Source organism: Echiichthys vipera, assembly GCF_963691815.1.
Source record: "Echiichthys vipera genome assembly, chromosome: 9".
Taxonomy (NCBI): domain Eukaryota; kingdom Metazoa; phylum Chordata; class Actinopteri; order Perciformes; family Trachinidae; genus Echiichthys; species Echiichthys vipera.
The window spans coordinates 13,642,481-13,665,063 of NC_139834.1; the positions used below are offsets into that span (position 1 = coordinate 13,642,481).

At 39.4% G+C, this 22,583-nt stretch overlaps 1 protein-coding gene across 1 annotated transcript; it reads left to right on the top strand.

Annotated features, from left to right (window-relative positions):
• Window positions 1-11,505: 11,505 nt before the first annotated feature.
• On the top strand, window positions 11,506-22,325 carry LOC310951376 (dystroglycan 1-like). The gene is made up of 3 exons (XM_083919573.1): window positions 11,506-11,718; window positions 17,301-17,867; window positions 18,998-22,325. Exons 2-3 carry the CDS (start codon window positions 17,445-17,447, stop codon window positions 21,305-21,307), a joined length of 2,733 nt encoding a protein of 910 aa, XP_083775699.1. The 5' UTR covers window positions 11,506-11,718; window positions 17,301-17,444; the 3' UTR covers window positions 21,308-22,325.
• Window positions 22,326-22,583: the final 258 nt, after the last annotated feature.

Below are 22,583 nucleotides of genomic sequence, written 5' to 3' on the forward strand. Positions count from 1 at the left end.
CTGAAGTGCTTGTATGTGTTTTCATTGTGACATCATAATTTCTAAAATCAAATCAAGCTGGGAATTAGATAGTGATGTCAAACTCACATAAGCCTTGCTTGTGCTGATTTCAGCCCCCACCCCCCTCCCTATTTGCTTTGGCAAACACAATGTATAGCCTATCATCCCTGCTTGTCTGGGAGCATTCAAGCTTAACAAATACCTCTCATACTAAATGACACTGAAACAACGAGAGATGACACAAGGGCAACAACAACAATTACTCAGCCGCAGAACGTCGCTTCTCCTCTCCAATCTTCCCATGCACAGACAATCATGGCTTAACATTCTCTGCACTGGGATTCAGATTCTTAATTTTGTCCTGACAAATGGTGATTGAAGACATATTCTGCTTTTGTCTGCTTCCACATGCCAGAGCTCAGAGGAGTTAGTTTTTCATTAAAGTTACTTCCGCAGATGCTTGATCTTCTCAAAGCTGGAATCATCTTTGATTTGATCTCTTATTCCCTCTCAAGCAAAAAGCAAAGGTTTGACATTTCTTTTTTGTTGTTTACTTATCAAACATGAAAGAGTTTTCTTGTACAAACTTGACTATAACTTCCAGTAAAATGCACATGTCTACAGAAGCTACATGTGTTTCAATGTCCACTGCACCAGCTGATAGAACGACATAAAATACATGCGCCGTGGGTTCCTATATAGTGTTTACCACACAGCCAATGATTTGCATTTAGATGTAGAAAGATGTTTATTAGACAGCACATTTACATAAATCCTTTTTTGAAAATGTATGGCTTTGCTTTGAAGCGGGGTATATTATTTTGAACAATGGTTGAGAAGGAGACATTGGAAAAAACAGACTGGAGTTGGAATACTAATAGGAGATTTGGTATTAAATAGCCTACAGAAGGATTAGGTTTGCCATGTTCATAAATTGCTGTTCAGATTTGAATGTACTGGGCACTGAGGACATTGAGCTTCCAATGCGATTCCATTTATTTTATATTTAATGCCATGAAGTGTGACAAAGTCATACCCATTCATCCACTGTTTATTTTTTAATGAGTCACTGAGCCTCAATGCAGTTCATACAAATACAGTAAAAACAATACACAGAGTAAAGAGAAAATGAGAGACAGAGAAGGAACAGAGAAATTAAGAAATTAAGAAAATGAAATAAAAGAAATTAAATGTTGAGATTAAAAATGATACGCTTAAAGCAGATCCATTTCAGAACCAATGTTAACTCTACTGATGAGCTTTCCTCACATCCACAGGGGGGCTGTTTCATGTGAATATAGTCCATTTTAGTTGTGTGTTTGATATTTGTATCAAAGCAGAGATCACTGTAGACGAAAAACATCTGATATTTATCACAGTAATCAATGTTCACGAAGATATCTTGGCGAAAATAGAGTATGATATTCAAAATTAGGTTTTCATAAATGTATAAACACTTGAATATAAGAATCTTGTTTTTGTTACCCTTAATATCTACACAGGGAGTGGATCTTCTTCTATAGAGCCTGCCATGTTGCACCACCATGGTTCCCATAATGAACAAACCAAATACTGGCTCTGAAGAGGGCCTTTGGGGTTTTTACATTTAAGTACCTGAGGGACACTGTAGGTTCTCCTGCTTGAAAACGGAGTGTATCTAGTCGGTTGCAATCTGCAACCTCACCTCTAGATGCCATTAAATTAGACACGCTGCTCCTTTAAAGTGACTGGAATCAACATATCAACTGACGATGTGAAAAAAAATGTTAGTATCACCTCAAACCTGCAGCTCCACTGTAGTGAATTTCATTGTTTAGCTGTTCGGCGACAAGTTTTTTGTTTTGCTTCACTCTCACCGCTCTCAAAGCCTAGTTTTCATTCATAGCAGGTTTTCCAGGCAAAAGACAGACACAGTTAGACTAGCTGGTGAACATTTAGCGGCTAATGAGCAAGATATTTCCCTCAGGAATTGGTAGAGAACACAAACTGACTTTTTCAAGGGAATGAATATTGGATTTACATTCATCAGGTGGACATAAACACAACTCTAAATGAATGATAATGTTGTCCTGTAAATGCTGGATGCGTATGCTAATTAAGCAGCTGTAAGTTCCCCATATCAGCTTACAAGGTGATGATATGTTGGGGTTTTTTCAGCTTACTCCACAGGGTAAAATATTTTACCCCCAATGCACCAATCTTTTGACTAACTGAACAAATGATAAAGATTTAGCTATTTGCTCCATAACAGACAAATATATGAAAAGATTGAATATCCACATTGCAATGTGAGACATTTTTCATTGCAATGAAAGTCCATGAATGTACGGTATAAAGAGAAAGGCAGTTGGATGCAGAGGGATAGAAAATGTGGCACATGCTAACGTTCTGAAAGAGTACTGATGTTGAGTTCAAATATCAACAATATTTATCCAGTATATATATCTAAGAAACAGCAATGGCCTGGTAGTTACACAGATAGTAAGGTCAAATCCCAGCAACGGCCTGTAAAATGTGGGTAAGAGTTAATGATGAATGCTCTCGTCTCTATGAGTGATGTGTCCTTGACTGCATGCATCTATAACTGTGTGCACTTCGAAACCACAGTAAACATATTATTTACCTTACCACAGTAAATGTTGTGTTTTAGTGTGATTAGTCACTGCACCAGAGCTGACACAGTGCTATGGAGAGGCTATGTGAGACTAATGTCTCATGCAAATGATGAAACAATTATATTTAAATTCATTGCAGTTTTAAAAAATGCCTCTATAGATCTGAGATGGCATTGTTTTAAGTGTAATGGCAGAGAAATCCTTTGTCATTCGATCTAAAACTGGAATCTCAACTGAACAGCAAACAATCACACCACTTAAACATCATTGAAACAGAAAGATGGGACTTTAAAAGAACTGTTTCAGAGCCTTGTGGATGCACCATTTCCTGTAATACCCAGTTTTATAAGAGGCATACCACTACTGCTTTTCTTTTTCATTTAATAATAATGAGTCCCCTCCTGCACCCAGATAGATTAAGCTTTGTTCAAAACCGTGTTTCAGTTTTAATTGAACCACTTAAATAGATGGAGATTTCATGCAAGTCCTCTTCTACAATTGTACAATCACGCAGCAAAACTAAATATGTAACTGTTTAATGTCTCAGATCTCAGCCATGGCCATGGGTCATATGTGTCTTAATTCATGGTGTCTTTAAAAAAAAACAAAAAAAAAACTTAGGATGAGATCATTGCAGATGTGAGAGAAGTGTTCCCCCAGGCTATGTCTCGAACAGGATACTGTGTCATCGGCAGGTGCACAGATATGCAATGTAGGCAACATTATGACGGTATGGTTTCTAGTGTTGTGGTTGGAAACAGCCTGTAGGCAGGAACCTGACCTGATAAGTATGGTGGAAAGTGTGGGAAGACCTTTTCAAAGAGGTGCAAAAGAGGGAATGAGTACTTAAAACTACAGAAATAGAAATGGAAATAAGAACGTGGTATGCTTTTTTAATTCTGCATTATCAGTCCCTCAAATGATCGGATTGATGCTGACAAAAACATGGAGAGATTTAATATTGTAATTCCTGAATCTTCACTTTGCATTTTAAACAAAAAAAGTTAAATCAACGTTTTACATAACTTACTACATTAATAACTTCATATCCCAGCAGGGCCCCATCAAAGCTGGAACAGCAAGACTGTCTGCTGAGTCTCATGTATCAGGTATGAAGGGTAGCTTTTGATCTCGAAAGTGCCCTGGGAACGAGGTAATGAGATCAGTGCTGGAGCACAATACTTGTACACAATTTCACAATACTGTGGTAGTAAATTCTTTGGCAACTTCGAAAATCATACTAAATGTTATAGTAATAGAAACACAAGAAAGCCTGTATTTGCTGCATTGTCATCAAAAGGAATATGCCTACCAATTTTCCATTCTGAATACATTTGCAACTTCAAATAATATGAGATCCATAGTCCAGCAACTGAATAATGAGCTCCTTGCGTTGCATTTATTGAGAGCAAAGGACAAACGATTTGTCAGGCCTCCATCAGTGTGGAGGATTTGCAGTGAAAAATGCCTGACATAAAGGATAAAGGCTGGATGTAACTATGCAGCCAACAACAGAACAAAAATAATTACCAAGAAAAACTGTTAGAAAGCTGGTTAGTGTGCCAGTTTGTGCCTGTTTTTGTGCCTGGGACTTTAATTATTGAAACCAATGTTTCCTCATCGGTTTTTAACCCTTTGTTGTCCCATGCAGTGAGTTGTATGCATTCAACTAGAAGCTAACTAGCATTGCTAAAATATTCTGCTGTCTGTAATAGAGCAGCTGAACTGGGGATTAGCACCGGGTATTAAACCTCAAAATGTTTTGATAATGACTGAAGTGTCTGAAAAGTACTGTCAAGTTGTTTACTTATTGTTTGATCAGATTGATTTAAAGTCATTATATTCAGGCAGTATTCTTGTATGTCTGCTGATGTTTTGAGACATTTGGCTTCTTTATTAAACTCATGTTTTTAAAGTAAGATGTTTGAGAAAGTATTGTTTGGAATTTGTGCTGAAACTCAGGTATTGCATTGGCACATGTATCATAAACTTTCACACAATACCCAACTCTGCTGGGGATTCACCTCGCTCAGAAGCAAGTTTACTGTGTTGATAATGGAGAAAAGATGTTTAGGACAGCAGTGTCATTGCATAGATTATTTCCATCAGCAAGTCTGAGCCCCCAGAAGTCTTTATGTATCCACCCATAGTGTAAATACTCAGAAATTCCGGCTGGAGCACTACAAACAGTTTCATGTGGACACTGATTAACTAAACTAATACAAAAGTCTTTGTACCAGCAATGTGGCACTGCTTGGAGCTATGATTGTTTGCTTGGTATTATATTTTGCAGAGTAAAATAGAGCTGGCTGTAATTGACATCTGTAAGATTAAAAACCAATCGGGCAGATAAATAGAATAAATACATTATGATTCTCATTCTACAACAGGACATCGGAGCCTGAGGGGATAAAGGAAAAAGATCCTTAAGGTTTTTGTTTGGCTGCACATGTCTATACACATTCCAGGAATGTAGAGAATGTCGAGAGAGCGACAAGAGAGGCCTTGTATTTGTTGGTCTATCTCCTGCCCACCCTGTAGATTAGCCTCTTATCTGTTAAATGAGACGGTGCAGACGGATTTGGATAACAGGACTTTGGCATCAGCACCACACTCCCTGCACTGAGAGTTCGGCTGTATCACAGAGAGTCCCTGTGCCAAAGCTAAGCGGCACAGACAGCCTTGGACCAAGCAGTGGGTGGATATGGGGAGACGCATAATAGGCAGCTTCAGATGCTGCCATTCATTCTCCTTGAGCGCAGCTGATGGTTTTTTTCTTCTTCACTTGGTCGTCTCTTGTCATAGATGTGACTGTAACATAGGATTATGAGTGATACGCCCCAGAGTCTAGATTCGATTCACACTTTCCCACATATCACCTTGATGGATGTGTGGCTGTGATTCCCGTAGCTGTTGACTCATTCCATCTCAGTCTGTGCTGTTATCATGTGACTAGCCAGGCAATAAGGCAGGTTGAAATGCTTTCTCCAGCTCTGACTCATGATTTGATCTGACTTGTAGTCAACCTCACCCCGGGCCAGAATTTATAGGTGGCGTTAAGTGCACACCTGGGACCCGATGTTGGGTCTCTACGCTTTCTCCCTATTTCCGTCACCCTGAAGCCCAGAGCCTCAGACAGATATTAAGCAGGAGTACTGCTCTACACACTTGGTAGCCCACGCAGACTTACTTAGACAGAGCTGCCTGTAACGCTAGGCGTGAGTGCCAGTCACCGTCAGGTTCAATGGACAAAACTAGAGTACATTCCTGAGACCTTACATGTTGCTTGCTAGTTAATAAATCTTAGCCCACTGAGGACAAAAAACACAGGAAGGTGATGATTATCTAGACCAGATAGGTAATGGGAGAGGACAGAGTCATGTTACACTGAACAGGCTTGTCACTCTGGGCAGGGATCTGACTTTTCCAGAATCATCCAAAGGAGGTTTCGCGTTTCATGACCATCAATCAAATAGTTGTTAAAACAATTCACTTAAAGCCAACGTCCTGTTGGGGAAAAGTCTGATAATCACCAAAGTCAGTAGGTGCCATCTTCTGATCGTCTGTATCAAACAATCCATCTGATAGTTCAGATATTTCAGTCTGGACCAAAGTGATGGGCCTGCAGACAGACACACTCCATGAAGCCATGATGCTTTCATGGCTAAAAATGACTCACTTCATTCAAATGATTCCTTCAAAGAAGATTTACAGTAACACCTGAACTAAACAAAAATGTTTCTAATGCCATTGCTATTAAACTGATTACTTTGGTCGCTAAACTTGTCCAAGTAAGTAATTGATGAGAACTGTTAGGTAATATGATAGTTAAAATGTGCAAAAGGTTTCCAAGGACTAAAACTTAAGACTGTGTTATCACATTATAGTCCTGATGGATTGGTTCTTTCAGGCAACTGCTAAAGAGTCCAAGTACACATTTAGGGGCTATTGAGTATTCAGTAATAGGGTTTTGATTTGATTGTCCTCTTTATTGGGGTCATTCTGTAGCTATGCCATTTGCTGATTTCTATATTTGCTGAGGTCCTCTTGATGTGTTTCATAGTCATTAGCCTGTTTGTCTCTGATAAGAAAACTATTACCCCTGTCACATAGGCCATTAGGGGCTTTGCTCCAGCCTTTAGCATGAGGTCTCCTCAAGAGCTGCGTATTTACCCTGTAATGGAGTGGCCTCATCTGCCACTGGTCAAAAGTACAGAGCTGCTAATGTCCAATCCCCTGTAATTGCCTTCGGGGTCTCTGATGGTGGATTAATTATGCAGTGTCATTTGCGAATTATCGGCTAACTTGCCTCAGCAAGACTTAGATGGGATTCATTTACACTGATTTAAATGTGACAAGATGAAAGTACAAGTCCCAATTTTCTTTTTAATATGACATTGTATTTGGTAAATAATTCGTTTTTTGTAACACTAAAGAGGATGTTTACAAAGAGCAGGGGCTTGCTAACAAACCATTTCAATGCGAACCAGTGAATACCTCTTGGAAAACCTTATTTGTGCTGAGAAGTGAGAACAGATAACTGGGGGCAGACACAAACAGAAACAGTACCCTGGTCTATGCTGAAAGCAAATCCTCCTTCTTCCTATTCTATTATCAGCTCATAACAAACCAAGTGACAGAGTAAGCAGACACCCACTGCAGACCAAAAATACAAAACTTCGAACCGGTAAATGAGGAGTTCCTGGAACATTCTTTAAAGCGTTTTCATGTTGATTGTGACAAAATGACCTTGCCAAATTAAAACTATTACAGTCTGTATTATTCTGAATTAAAATTGTGACAAGTATTGTGGGTTAAAAGAGAGATCCGTGAGCACAACATAGAAAAAGCAGAAAGGGTCTTTCCGTTTGTTATTAAGTGAAACAGAGAAGGTTGTCTAAAGTAATCTACAATTGTGCAAGGAGAGATTGGCTCCATTGAAGGTCTCACTACTCAGCCAACCCCCCTCTGCGGTCCAACAGTCCGCTCAGAATAACCCTTCCAATAAGTCACTTGGAAGAAAATGTGGGGAGTCAGCTGATTCGTAATCCGTTCTCTTTCTCGCTCTGTGCTCACACATCAAGAGTCAGTTTGATATGTGCAATCACATGAAAGCCCCTCTGCGGTGGGGCCATCATGGTCTAGTAGACCTGCAGGTGTTTTTGTGTACGTGTTTTTTTGCAAAATGAGAGCCGGCTGATGTATTTGTAATGGAAATCCCTCATCCATAATATGCTTCAAGTGTAAACAATAGGACGAGAGAATAGCAACTGCTAGTCAGTGCATGTATTGTTGTTGAATTTACATATTAAGTCTGTGCTGATGGTGTATTCAATTAAGAGACAATTAAGAGATATAACATAATTACAAAAAAATTATTTCTCATTTATCTGAATGTGTTTTTTGATGTGTGAAAGCAACCTGTGACGCAACATCTATGCAATAATACATTCTATATGTGTATTTGTAAACAGATTTCATTGCTTGTGCATGTTCACTTTGCATAGAACATTAATTTAGATGCTCAATTTCCTCAAGTCTACATGCAAATACAACATACATGCTCTGTTCACACTGTTGCCTTGCAGGGGTGAACAAAGAGTCAGAGAGATTCGGGTGATTGACAGGTCTGTGAACTATTACAGACAGCTCTGTTTCTCTCCTTATCCTGCTTGCCAAGGGTTTATGAGTATATGAAGGCTCTTTCTTTGTTGCTATGAACATCAAGTCAATTTTTGCTCCAAGATATTCAGACAGTTTATAGTTTATGATAATGTATGATGATGGCATTACATAAATGGCATCACATATTTCACGCAAATATTTTCTGTGGAGTAAAAGACATCTAATCATTTGTTGGCAAAGTGAATGATAAGAATGCCCATTTCCACCATTTTATTTGTCAGTGTAATGACTGTGGGACTTTTTACTGTGCTGCTTACCTCTTCTTCAAAACTGTCCGTCTGTCTGGGAGACGTTCCTCTTTCTTTATAATTTCCCTTCTTTTTACTGTGCTGCTTAGCTCTTCTTTAAAACTGTCTGTCAGTCCGGCAGATGTTCCTCTTTCTTTATTCTTTCCCCTCCTCTTTCAAGTATTGTTCCCGATAGGGTTCATGCCCTATTTAAAAACCATAATTATGCAGGGTAATATAATCAGTCATTCATATAAGCTCAAAGAGATATTAAAAAAGAAATGTCACCTTCTCTGTATGTGTCTGTTGCACCTTAAAAGGGGAAGGTAGGAAGGCTTCATAGGGAAGAAAAGTAGGAAATCTTTTACAGTGCAGAATGCTGGAGAGCATTGGATTGAATTGCTGCTCCACCAATTCACTTTAGCATTTACGGTGTGTATACTGTATGTTTATAATATACTAAATGCTCCATAATGCTGGTCATATTATTTCCATGATTGCTTTGACATTCATTGAGGTAACAGCAGTGGTGGACAGTGCTAAGTATATTTACTCTAGATCTTACTGTAAGTACACTTTTGAGGTACTTTACTTGAGTATTTGATTTGATGCTACTTTATACTAGTGCATTACTACAAGTCAGTGGGAAATATAAAACTTTTTACTTCACTTCATTTATTTGACAGCTCAGCCAGAGAAAGATTTGAAAGAGTTACTTTATGTGCTGTATACTCAACTATTCAGAACAGTTTAAAATGGGCTTCACCTCCACCAGCTGTTACGTTAAAATGTTGCTTAGGTGTTAAAGCGTCAGTTATAATATTCCAATAACATCATATATATATGATATAGCTCTCTGAAAGAGACAGCCCAAGACGTACTTTTACTTTAATACTTACAGTACATTTAGCTGATTATACTTTTGTACTTTAGATCTTGAATGTAGATATTTTACCAGTTTTATTTTATTTGGTTATTTACAGATTTTACTTAAGTAGAGTACTTCTTCCACCACTTATTATTTTATGCAGCGCACTTAATATATTAAAGCACAGACTGGACATTAACTAAATATACTTTAACTATGATCATTTAACCTGACAACACACCATTCTGCTTGAACCCTTGAACTCTTAAACAACCACATGCTTGCATCTTGTGACTAATATCACAGTTGCCTTCACTCAGCAGCCTGAATGCACTGATGCAAATGCACATTATTGCAGCTGTGTGCAACATGATGGCTGTATGATAAGCCCTCTGTGCTAAGATATATCCCTACACACATTGTCAATGAAACCCTGCCATATTCCTTAATCCATTTGATGTCTGTTTCCTCTGAAGTTTGATTTTCAACTATGACATCATGAGCATTGATACCAAGGTCAGTATTGACGAAGACACTTGAATTCAGTAATACAAAATGGATGTAGAAAGGTTTTGAAGATAAGATATACCGGTAAAACTGACTGGAAAAAAACAAAAAACAAGTCACGTTGCTGTTATTGTTTTAAGCACATTTCTTTGAACAAATACAACCTTTACACCATGAATGGCCCTCATCTCAACTCTGTCCGTGTGGCTGCAAGAAACATGAGCAACAGTTAACTTGTTCAGTCACAACTTGCATTTTGTCAATGTAAGTCTGTTACAATAAAGACACTCTGAGGCACAGATACATTGCCATAGAGATATCTTCAGGGGTGTATTAAACGTTTGTTACTGTGGGACATTAATGTAGGTGGAAGTACCTTTGTGAGTGGTGTTTTAAATCACCATCATGAAAACACATTTCCATAAAAACAGAACAGGCTCTGCACATACTTCACAACTTCACGGTCTACGTTTTTCTTGCAAGAAAGGCTGAGGGTAGATGTTACAATTACTTTAGGCAAATTTACGTCTTTAAAACTCACTATTGTGTGTCTTTCTGATTCTGATTGTCCTTTGTTTAATTCCCTTTGTAGCATTCTGTCCGGCATCATGTTATTCTGTACTAATTATTTTTTGTTCGATCAAAGTAGGCTCATTCCCTGTAAAGTATTTTCAGATACACTTGTGATCAAATATATCTGTAATAAAAAAGCCTCACTTTGAAATCAAATACAATGGATAGTATTCCTTTGAGAAAGGCCAGTGCTTAAGAAACATCTAAATTGTCAAATGTGATTATATCTGATTATATCTTTTGTACTACATGCTACAAATTATTGAATGAATACGCCCTTTTTTCAAACATAAATAGTCTGTGCACATGACAGGAAATAAAGCCATGAGGTTCCTGGCTATGTCTGTTGGCTATTGGTTGCTATGCAAAGTTTGTCTTGTCATCTTAATATGATGGTAACTTTCTCAAGGTCAAAATGTCAATAGAAATACCCCGGAGTTCTATACATGTATATTTACATTATTTACATATTATTATACATAATACATACATACATACAGGGCTACATTTGTTATAACAATGTCAAGTCAAAGTAGGATATAAGCCTACATGGGCCATATACTATAACTACAGTAAATTGTGTTGAATTTTCTCAGAAATATGATGAAGCTGTTAAAGTGCTGTTGTATAGCCAAAAGAATGCAAATGAGTTTCTCTCTACTAAAGAAAACCAGACAAAAGGCAGTCTCTTTGCAGACAAAGGGTACTCCAGTCGTTCCCTTTCACATCACCAGTCTACTTGCCTTCATGCCATGACAGTTCAACAGTAGCCCAAGTGATTGTCTCAGTCAAGGTTGGAATATAAATTGTGTGTATAATCGTGAGGTGATTCAGTGCATCTAAAAACTCAATCTCAGTGTCCTCCTCAACAGTTTATCCTTTCACCTGCATGTCTCCAGATTAAAGGGGGCGGAGTCATGCTGGTGGCGTTACACGCAATTGGACTCAACCTGTGGACCTGTCTGCGAAGGAGGACAGAGGCAGCAAAGGGAGGGGTTGGTTGCCGACATAATTACAATACAGAGCAGTGAACTATCTATAGACTAACTAAAACCAAGAGCGATATCTGCTGCTCCCCTTGACTGTGCGCAGATACTCGACTTTTCTTAAGATATCTATCTGTGGCGCTGAGAGAGAGGGGGAGCGCATGTTTAATGGCATTTTGGAAGTGTCCGCGGCGCTCTTCGGGTACAAGAGGAGACATTACGGTGCGAGGCAGCTAACGTTAGCTTGCTATAACAAGGTCAGTTTTGAATTTTGTGGTTGTGTCGCTGTTTTAGCAGTTAGCGTCGTTAAAAAAAACGCCACCCGCTTCTCCTTTGCTAACTCGGCTCATTTTACCGAATGAGCACGGACTCATGACAGGACAGGTAACCAGCTCATTTTTTTCACCAGCATTACGGTTTTACGTTAGCTTGTTAGTTAGCCTCTTTACTCGGTGGCCACCGTTGCTCAGTTCAATCAGTCTTATTCGACGTCTGAAAGTGACGCTAACTCTGCTTTTTATAGAGGTTATTGCCAAGATACACCTTATGTTATCATCAAATGGAAAGACTTGACTGAGCTCACGTTAGCTGCGATATTTTTGAGAGAGCTCCGGCATGTGTGGTGGATGCCCCAGCAGCAGCAGCAGCAGCTTGTTTCCGCCTAAAATAAAACAGGTGCATCTCTGCGCTAGCGATGGACCAGATGCAGGATAGTAGCAATAAACGCTGCTAGTTACTATATTTGCAGCTCTTCATTTTTTCAGTTTTAGGGATTCATGTTCCAATAAAACAGTTTACTTAATGCGGATCTGTGGAAATGATTAATCAAGGTTGAACGTCGAAGGTGGCGTTGTCATTTACACAGGCCTCGTCTACATACTCAACTTAAACGGGCCTACCGTTTCAGATAGTTAAGCTAACATTAGCTGTAAAGGCAGTAACGGCCGGGACACAAATGTCAACCCAGAAACATTTAAATTATGATGGCAACGTTGGTGTTTTTGTTTAATCACACGAAAGAAACGCCATTGATTGTTGTTGTCCACCACGGGATCTGTATGTTTGCTGTTGTTAAATCTGGGAAGGGCTGGTTTAGTCTAACTTACTGTTAGTGTGAATTTCCCAACGTGTTAAACATTAGTTTCAATTGCTTTAACCTGATGTTGTCATATAATTGAACTAGTGAGAACATGTGTGGCTACTAGTAAAGCCACAGTCATTAACAGTTGGCCATTTTTACATGAATTAAGATAATATTTGATACATTTGCACAAACCCTCCTCCATCCCATCCCTCTCTAAGAACTGAACAGAATGTGAAATAACCCTCCAATTACTCTGCACCTTTTGTATAATAACACATCAATGTGTGTATTTTATTTTTGAGCAATTTATTGGCAATTCTTGAAAGCTCCTAAACTGTTTTGTTGTGCTAAAAAACAATGACAATCAAGAAATTCTGACTCTAATTCATCATCATGGCCAATTTTCAGATACAAGTGTCACTTGTTGAGAAGCTTTACAGAGCAGAGATTTAGCCTAGGCATTGTTTTTTACACTAGAGATTCCTCTCCATTCATAGAAATACACAAAATAGATTTGTGGACCTTTAACACTAGGGTTTTGACAGTGTACAGTTAGTTTTCCTGTAGTGTTAAAGGAGTTGCTCTCAGGTCATCATGCCAGGTTAGACTTTCACTCAGCCAAGGCAGAGATTGTGTTTTCTTTCTCCACATATTTCATTATTTGGTTGAACAGTGTTGTAGAGGGCAACACAAGGGAAACATCCAATTGCAAAGCAAGCTTGTCTTGTGGATATGTTTGTTATTCAGCTCATGCTCTATCTAGAGGCTGCTGGATGTGGTACGTCAATTCAATTGGCCCTGAGTGCCACTGTGCATTGGATCTCTAATTATTTTTTGATGTTTTTTTTTTTAAAGTTTTAACTACTGTTGAACTGCAGAAAGTATGGATACTTTGGTTGTAAATGGCTTCGCTCCCTCCTCAGTAGTACAGTGCAGGCATTATTGTCAAATGGGCAGAAATCACCCATAATCAAGCCTGTGTCATTGTACTTTACCATACATAAAAAGGGCTTGTCATAGTAACTGAGGTTTTAATAGGTGTTCAGTGGAGAATGTAGTTGTATTCTACGCAAATCTCAAATAAATATTGTAATTAACACTTTTATAGAACCTTTGTTTTAGCACTTGAGCTTTTGAAACTACGTGCCTGAAATGTTTTAAAAAGAGTGCCATGTAGCCTGGCCCCTATAGTGTTGTTTATTGTCATGCTGATAACAATGACGCACAATTATCTCCTTTATTAATGTTAAATGTGATTAAGGCAGGTTGTGTTTTCCACAAATAGGTTTTGTGTGTTCTCTCTTCATGGAGTGATGGTGAAGTATACGTTTCATTTTTACACAATGCTTTAAAGGTCTCAAAAACAGGCAACATAAAGCCATGTTTTGATTGTTGACCTTTTTGTCAAATGACACATCGTCATTACATGTTCTCTTATGCACATGTTTCATTTAAATATTGTTCTCTTGTTCATTTGAATGGTGTGTTAGAACACTGCAAATTGACACATTAAAATGTTAGATACGTATATCTTAATGAGATGTTTGAATTGGATTCTGAATTACTCCCACACTGTGAAATAATAACATGATAGAATCTAGGCCACATTGTGGAGAGCTTACTTTGATGTTTAGATGTTGCCCCCCCAAATATATATGTGTGTGTGTGTGTGGGGGGGGTGGCCTGAGGTGAGGTGTGCTCATTCTGAATTAAATTAAGCTTATGTGTAAAACCTATTTTCATATCAATTTTTGTTTAACATACAAACACAAATTGAATCAAGCAATAAGCTTTGCGTTTACACTCCTCTTGGTGTGTTTTTTTGAGTTTTTTTTTGCTCTAGGCTCTTTAGAGTCACAAGAGGGTTGTTCAGGAGGAGTGGGTGATGGGGTAAAAATCCCATTGAACTGACTCGGTGGAAAAAGATTCCAGATAAGGTGCATGTCTCAACCTGGTAATGGATTTTGTAAGGTGAGACATGACTCGGTACTCTCCGCTTAGTTGTGAGTAGGTGGCTTCACAAGTAACTTTCACATGAGCAAAACCAGTGTGTCACTATTTGTTCATGTTTCAGAGTGCCTTTTCTTGTTGCTATATCTAATGTTTTATATTTGTATGTTCGGTGTACATGTCGTCGATATAGCCATCGCGAATTTCAAACTTAACATGTAGCATGGTGGAGGGTACAGGAGTCCTGTGGATGTGAATTGATTGTATGTTCTAGTTTTCCCAGCTGGCAGTCTAGTCATAACGGTTCACCTCTGTGCCAGAAACATCACACAGTATACCCGCAGTAGATATTGATCTTTTTCATTACACTGAAAGTCATATATGTAGATTACACAATATAGTCTGAGTTGTTTTGTCTTGCATACATTAGCCTACATGCTTTTATTGGTCACTTACAGTAGGTGATCTATTGATTTAATTGATTTCCTTAAAAAACAAATAACTGACTTAGCTGTTTTAGTATATAGGTTCCAGTTATGAATCACACATTTTCTAATACTAAATCAGTGGGTTGGCCTGTCTCAGTGGCACTGGCTGAGCTGTACACCACTACTGAGATACTGGCTTGAGCAGTTTTATGATCAGATCAGGTGGGCAGTTATTGTAAAAGGGAGTTAAGGACGAAACCAAAGTTGAAAAGTATCTCTTAATTGTATGAATTAGGCAGGTCAACACAAGGCTGAAAATTGATTTGTCAGAGATTATTTGAACTACACAATTTATAATAATGCAGTCAGTTGTTTTTATCAGCTTTCCCACATGCTGAGTTATATTTGGCATAATAAGAATAAAGTGACTGAACATCAATATGTTTTGCCATCATTTATATTACAAGGTCAACACACAATTACAGAACAGTTTGTGTCATCGGATTAAAGACACAAATGCTGCTCATGAGGTCTGAGGCAAATGTTTTTAAAATTAAAAAAAGCAATTATTTCCTTCATTCTTGTCCTTTGCAACATATGATACAAAATGAAAGGTCTGTACAGAAACTGCAGGGTTCCAGACATCGCCAGCACTCCTAATATAGATTCTGATCAGTCCCACCTGCAACAATGTTTTCTATTTAAAATATTTCTCCCTCATTAAGCAGGCAAAATGCAGTTGCTCAACTGTTTAATAAGCTGTCTTCTTAGAATACATTAATTAGAAACTAGCCACATTAAGAGTTTTAAATGTTAAAATACAAAACAGTTTTAGACTCTGGAAACTAAACATTATTGGAAATGTTTGTATTTTGCCCTTGGTTTTTTTGGTACCTGATATCATTTCTCACAGGATGCGATAGTGATAGTTTTATTGTATTATTATTAAGGTTAAAACAAGTCTAATGGTGTCTGTGCGTGCGTGCACGTGCGCAAGTGGATGAGTGGGAGAAACAAACTAATCTTCTGAAGCTTAGCTTTATTTGCTACAGCATTTGGAGGAATACAGTTTACTGGAAGACCATGCATTTGCGTGCATGGCTGATTTTAATAATGACTACCTCTCATGATGTTCATTCAATTTTCTAGCTTATCCCAAAACAGGGTGAATGTCTGTCCCTGCCTGTATTAGGGTAAATAAATGTACATTTGGTGATTGAGGCATTTGTATTGGTTCACACGAGATCCCTGTAGTGCAGTCCTCTTTTACAGGCTGTTTCTTGTATGAATCATCCAAATATTGTGGGGGTGGGTTCAAACATTCATAAATACATGGTGTTTGTACAATTTTACTGATTTCATGACGTAAATTGTTGAGCAAAATGTTGGCCAGTAAATTACATGTATTTTACCAAGATCCTCTGTAAGAAGATTTCTGGTTTTGGAGCAGTTTAGAAGAAGCAATATTTTGTGTAAGTTGACATCACATCCTTGTGCCAGTCAGGCATTAGGATTCCAGGCAATTGTATGACCCTCGTCTGCCCGTTTGTGAGTGCTACAGGATTGAGGTTGGCTGGGTCAGCACAATGGAGACTCTAATTCCAACCCCCAGGGCACCTAATTAAAACTTACAACCAAGACAAACAACCTTTGACACTCATGCATCTCGTGAGAATCATTATTACTGAAAATGCCATGACAGAGAAGGAAAGATCAGCAGGATATCAATGTTTCCTTTTTCTAATAATGTTTATAACTCTGAAACTACATGTGTTGAATCTTAATAGAAATTGATAATATATTATATACCGTTGGCAAAAATAACAAATTGCATGCATTTGGGATTAATGTTTTCAGACTGGCTTTGTTTGGTGATTTATTAATTCCAAATATTGCCTCAATTATAACTTATAGTGGGAAGACGCTGTGTCCAAGATCACTCCCTCCTCACACATTCACTAGTTCTTATTTAATAATGACATGGAGGTTCAAACATGAGAAACTACCTCCCTCCCTCCCTTCATCTTTTGGTTTCTATTAATCACAAACCAGTTTTGCTGAATATGTGTTAAAGGAATTTCTTTTTCTTTTTTTTTTTAAGTATTGTGTTAGGAAAAAAAAAAATATATGTCTAAATACCAAAAAAATCTACCAGTGAATGAATATTTGTATAGTTGAATATCTGGGTCCAGCCCTAAAGCCTAGTAATGTAGTTCTTTAGATAGTAAAGTTTATGGTTGAGGAGTATCAGATCTTAGTGTTAACATGCAAGATATGCAGTTTTACCATGCAATGTACAAACTGTTGGTACTACATGAGGTTTTTTTTTTCAGTTGCCAATTTGTCAAACTCATTTGTTTTTGTCTTTCTCACGTAGCTGGATGACATGGCTGTCTAGCGGGCTGCCGAAGATCTCTTCATGGATCACCAAGGACAACAAAGAGAAACCACTGCATCTGTGAGCTTCACCAATAACTAGAAAATCTGACCCACAAGCATATCATTAGAGTGACGTCAGTGCATGTGGCCTCTGAAGTTGTTCATAGACATCTGTTGGGCAGCCAAAAGGCCTATTGCTATGCACTATAAACGGAAAGACATGAGCTGTGGGGATGCTCGGAGGAGCAGGCTTCTTTCGTGTAGGACTATCCCTCTGTTATTAGGGCTTCTGATGACCATGGCCCGGGGCACTGTGCCAGAACAGCAAGACACACTCGTGGAGATGATATCTGTGGAACTAGAGGCTTCTATGCAGTCTTCTGTGCTCTCTGAGCTCCAGGCTGCTGCATCTTCAGTTGGTGACGGGCCACCTACAGCTATCCCTGATTCCTCTGCAAAGAATGGGGGAGTGCACACTGGCATCCCTGACTCCTCTGCAATCGTGGGCCAGGTATTCCAGTTGAAGGTTCCCCTAGGACCGGCCAATGCAACGTGCAGTGTCCATGTAAGTTACCTGAAGATTAGACAGAATAGGAAAAATGAAATATGATAAATCTATTGACTTTATATTTGGAATACCTCATAACATATTTATTTTTATGTTGGTATTTGCAAAATAATTGCATGTAAATTATTAAAAATTAATTTAATAAGATTGGAATTAATCAGTATGAGAAGAAGCGTTTGTGTTGAAAAAGTGGCTCAGAATAACAAAATGGAGGTTACGGGAGGACTTGGTTGCTGTACTCATGGACTGAAGGTCTTTTTTCCTGTTTTAATTGGAAGGTGCCTTTTTTATTAGTTTAAACAGGCCCAACCCTGGTATCATTCGTGAACTTTGGTGTAATAAACTAATGAAAAATGAGTATCATAGAGAATGTGCATAAACATTAACTGCCTTTTTATCATTTCTTCTGCCCCTTATGGGGAACAGTTACAGTATTTTTCTTTAGCTGTAGAAATACATAATATATGGTATTTATCCCTTCAGTTTGGATAACCGTATCACTGCTGACTGAAGCTGACTTTGATGCAATTTGTTCCAGTCTTACTTATGAATGAGATGAGATTATTATTGGCCCAAGTGGTGATGCTGAATGATATCCTGTCAAACAGTAATAACTCAAAATGAAGAGTGATGACTCAGATAGTTATTATGAATAGAAGCGCACTCTGCTTCCTGTTCATATGGTGATATTTGATAAACTGAATGGAATATGGAGGGGGGTGGTTGTTGGGTAGATAGTGAAAGCATTTCTGCTTTTACTCTATATTTTTGCATTCATCTATTATGTTTGGTTTTTCTAGGCCCTGTTTCCCTGGCAACTTGATCAATACCAAACCATTTAATTCAGGGCTTTATGTATGACAGTTTGTTTTAGTTATTGCCAAATACTTCTAGATACAACTTAACAATTGCTAATTTTTACGTGATTTTCTCTGTTTCACATTATAATAAAATCCCTGGTCACAAAGGTCCTGCTAACTTTTAATGGCCAGTTATAATTACCTTTTGGAGTGAATTATCACTTAATGAAATCAGTATTGACTTTTTCCTTTTCTGACTTAACTTACATCTCATAAGTATCCCTGTAGTACAAAACAATAACAGTGTTTTTCTTTTTCTTCCTGTAGCTCACTGAAATGGGAAAGGAAACATTACCCTCCTGGCTATATTGGGACAAAGAAAGCTGCATTCTGAGAGGCTTGGCCCTGGAGCAGGATAAAGGTGTGTATCATATCATGGCGTCTGGAGAGGAGATAATTGAGAAGACTGGCAGCCAAGTGTTCCCCAGTACGGTCTTTTCTATCGAAGTGTACCCAGAAGAACGGGCAGACATTGAGCCAGCCCTGCTCACTCTACAGTCTGATATCAGTGGAGTCCAGCCTTTCACCTGTGGCTCTGAGGAGCTTGTCACTGTCCTCACTGTCATCTTGGATGCTGACTTAACAAAGATGGTTGCTGACCAGAGGGTCAGCTTACTGGGCATTATGAGAAAATTCTCTCATGTTCCCCTGGAACACATGAGGGTGGTCCCTGTTGTCAACAACCGCTTATTTGACATGTCTGCTTTCATGGCTGGACCAGGGAATGCCAAGAAGGTGGTGGAAAATGGGGCTCTACTGTCCTGGAAACTCGGATGTGCCCTTGACCAGGGCAGTATCCCTGACATTAACAGTGTCCAATCCTCAGCAAAGGATGGGACAATGTCAGCCAGGCTGGGATACCCAGTGGTTGGCTGGCACATTGTCAACAAAAAGCCCCATGGAGTGAAACGGGTCAGACGGCAATTGTACAATACTCCTACTCCAGTACCCTCCCTGCTTCCTCCAACTTCCCACCCAGAGCCCCCTGTGCGTGTTGTTCCCACACCAACTTCGCCCTCTATTGCCCAAGCAACAGAAAACTCTGCTCCCCCTGTCCGAGGCCCTTTGCCTCTTCCAGTGAAACCCACTATGAGAGTCAGAGATCAGATAGCCCACACACCTATGTTTGGGCCTCCCCAACCCACAAGAGTACTAGGAACTACAAGCACTATCCCTATTCAGCCTACCATGACCCGGCCTACAATTGTAGAGGCCACTGCTTTGCCAACACCACCAAGCACCACCAAAAAACCCAAACCCTCTGCCACAAGGAAACCCAAGAAACCCAAAACATCTACCCCTGCTCCCCGGGAACCCAAGTCCACCACACCTAAAGTGCCCAAACGCACCACTACTGTCGCTTTGGCTCCAGACTTAAATCAAAACCCAGAGATCAGCAATGCCATTGATCAGGTGAATGCATGGGTTGGCACATACTTCGAAGTTAAGATTCCTCCTGATACATTCTTTGACAGGGAGGATGGTACTACTGATAAGCTGCGTTTGAGTTTGAAGAAGACTCCCAAAGAAGCAGTGAATGAAACATCTTGGATACAATTCAACAGTACTATCCAGCTTTTGTACGGCCTCCCAGAGGAGCAGCATGAGGGGAAACATGAGTACTTCATGTTGGCCACTGATAAAGGTGGGAAGAGCATCATGGATGCATTTGAGGTCCAAGTCAACCGTTGGTCTACTAATGACAAACCATCAGTTGTGTTTGCTGCTCGTTTCCATGGTGAACCCAAAACATTAAGCAACGATGTCCATAAGAAGATTCTATTGACCAAAAAGTTAGCTTATGCCCTCGGTGATCGCAACAGCAGCACAGTAACCCTGAGAAGCATCACCAGAGGCTCCATTATAGTGGAATGGACGAACAACAGTCTCCAGCAGAGTCCTTGTCCAAAGGACCAGATTACTGTTCTCAGCAACAAGATCTCTGATCCCCAGGGGACACCTAAACTGGCATTCATCAAAGCTATGGAGCCTGAATTCAAACCCATTAACATCTCTATTCGTGGAACCAATAAATGTCAGAGCTACACGTTCATCCCACCAGGAGAGGTGCCAATGCCTGTTCTTCCTACTGCTACACCTTCACCTGGGACAGGTCGTAGGAGCAGTGACGATGTTTACTTGCACACCGTCATTCCCGCTGTAGTGGTAGCGGCCCTGCTGCTCATAGCCGGGATCATTGCCATGGTCTGCTACCGCAAGAAGCGCAAAGGGAAGATGACCATAGAAGAGCAGGCCACTTTCATCAAGAAAGGAGTCCCCATAATATTTGCAGATGAGTTGGATGATTCAAAGTCGCCCCCATCCTCCAGCATCCCTCTTATACTTCAGGAGGAAAAGCCCCCACTTCCCCCTCCAGAGTACCCTAACATGGCTGGCCCCCACAGTACACTGCTTAACCAGGATCTGCTGGAGGAGTATTCTATTTATCAAGATGATGATCCTAATGCACCTCCTTATCAGCCCCCACCACCATTTACTGTCCCCATAGAGGGAAAAGGCTCTCGCCCCAAGAACATGACCTCATACAGGTCACCACCTCCCTATGTGCCTCCCTAACGCACACTAGAGCTTTCTGTTTGGAAAGTAGGTGCAATGTAGGGATGCTTGTTGAAAACTACTACAGGAGTTATTTTACATGTGTTCGATGAAATGGCTTTGACTTTGTAGAGAAGCAGGCAACCATACCCATATATTTGACCATCATGAATAAGACACTGTATCGTACAATTCTACTACTGGCACAGGGACAATGAATGAGGTTTTTGTAATTCCAGCACTCTTTTTTTGTTTTTTGTTTTTTGTCATTCAGATCTGCTTTTGACTTGCCTATTCTTTTTTTGTCTGTTTTTGCCAAGAAGAGTCAATTTTATCTTCAATGATGTACTATTTCTATTGTATAGAAAATAATAAAGAAGCAGGAAAGACTGAAGCCCACAGGGCCTTCGAGTGGATGTCACCATGACAACAGACTTGAGGCTCTCCCTCACAATGTTAATCTTTATGAGTTCTATATCACTCTTATCTGTCCTTCGGCTAGGTTTACTAAGATTTTGCACCTGTTATTTCTAGAGGGGAATGAAATACAAAAAGCCAAACTGAAAGCATGAAACACTTTATTTACACAGAAATCTGTTTGTTTCTTAGACTTTCATCTCTCTCTGTTATCTTCTATGCTTCGCTCCCTCTCGACAATAACATGCAAACCTTGCACATATGCAAATTCTTTTTAAACCTTGCACTATGTGTCTTGCGCATAATTGAACTCAGTAAGTGGTAGTCCAATAATGAGAAAAGATTTTCTTTTTATATCCTTGAACGCACCACGTGACTGAGATTCCTCTGGTACTTGATCACACAGGACATTTCACTGATCACGCCTGTTGTAGATGTAGCCTAATTAAGTTAGAAAACAAATAATGACTTTCTTTGCTTTTGTTAATGTGTGTGCCATTGAACATGCCTGTGAGATGACTAGTTTTGCTGTTGCCAAGGTGATGTCTGTGGTCTCAAGGAAAAGTATGTGGGGTTGCTACAACAATAATGAAGGGGCCAGTGGAATGCGGTGGTTCACAACAGGGTGGGGATTGGTAACATAGTCAATGAGGTGGATCCACTGTCTTATATTCAGTTGGTTTTGTTAGTATGTGGGGGTGGGGGGTGGGGGGGGGTCCTAGAGTACTGTATTATCACTGCTCTGCCTCTAGGTGTTGCACTGTTATGTTTAGTGCACTTCCTGATGTCAGTTCAGATGAGGCATGAAGACTGGGGGATGTACATAATTGTGTGCCTGTGAAATTAAACAACTCCATAATGTTAGTGTTTTATCAGTAAA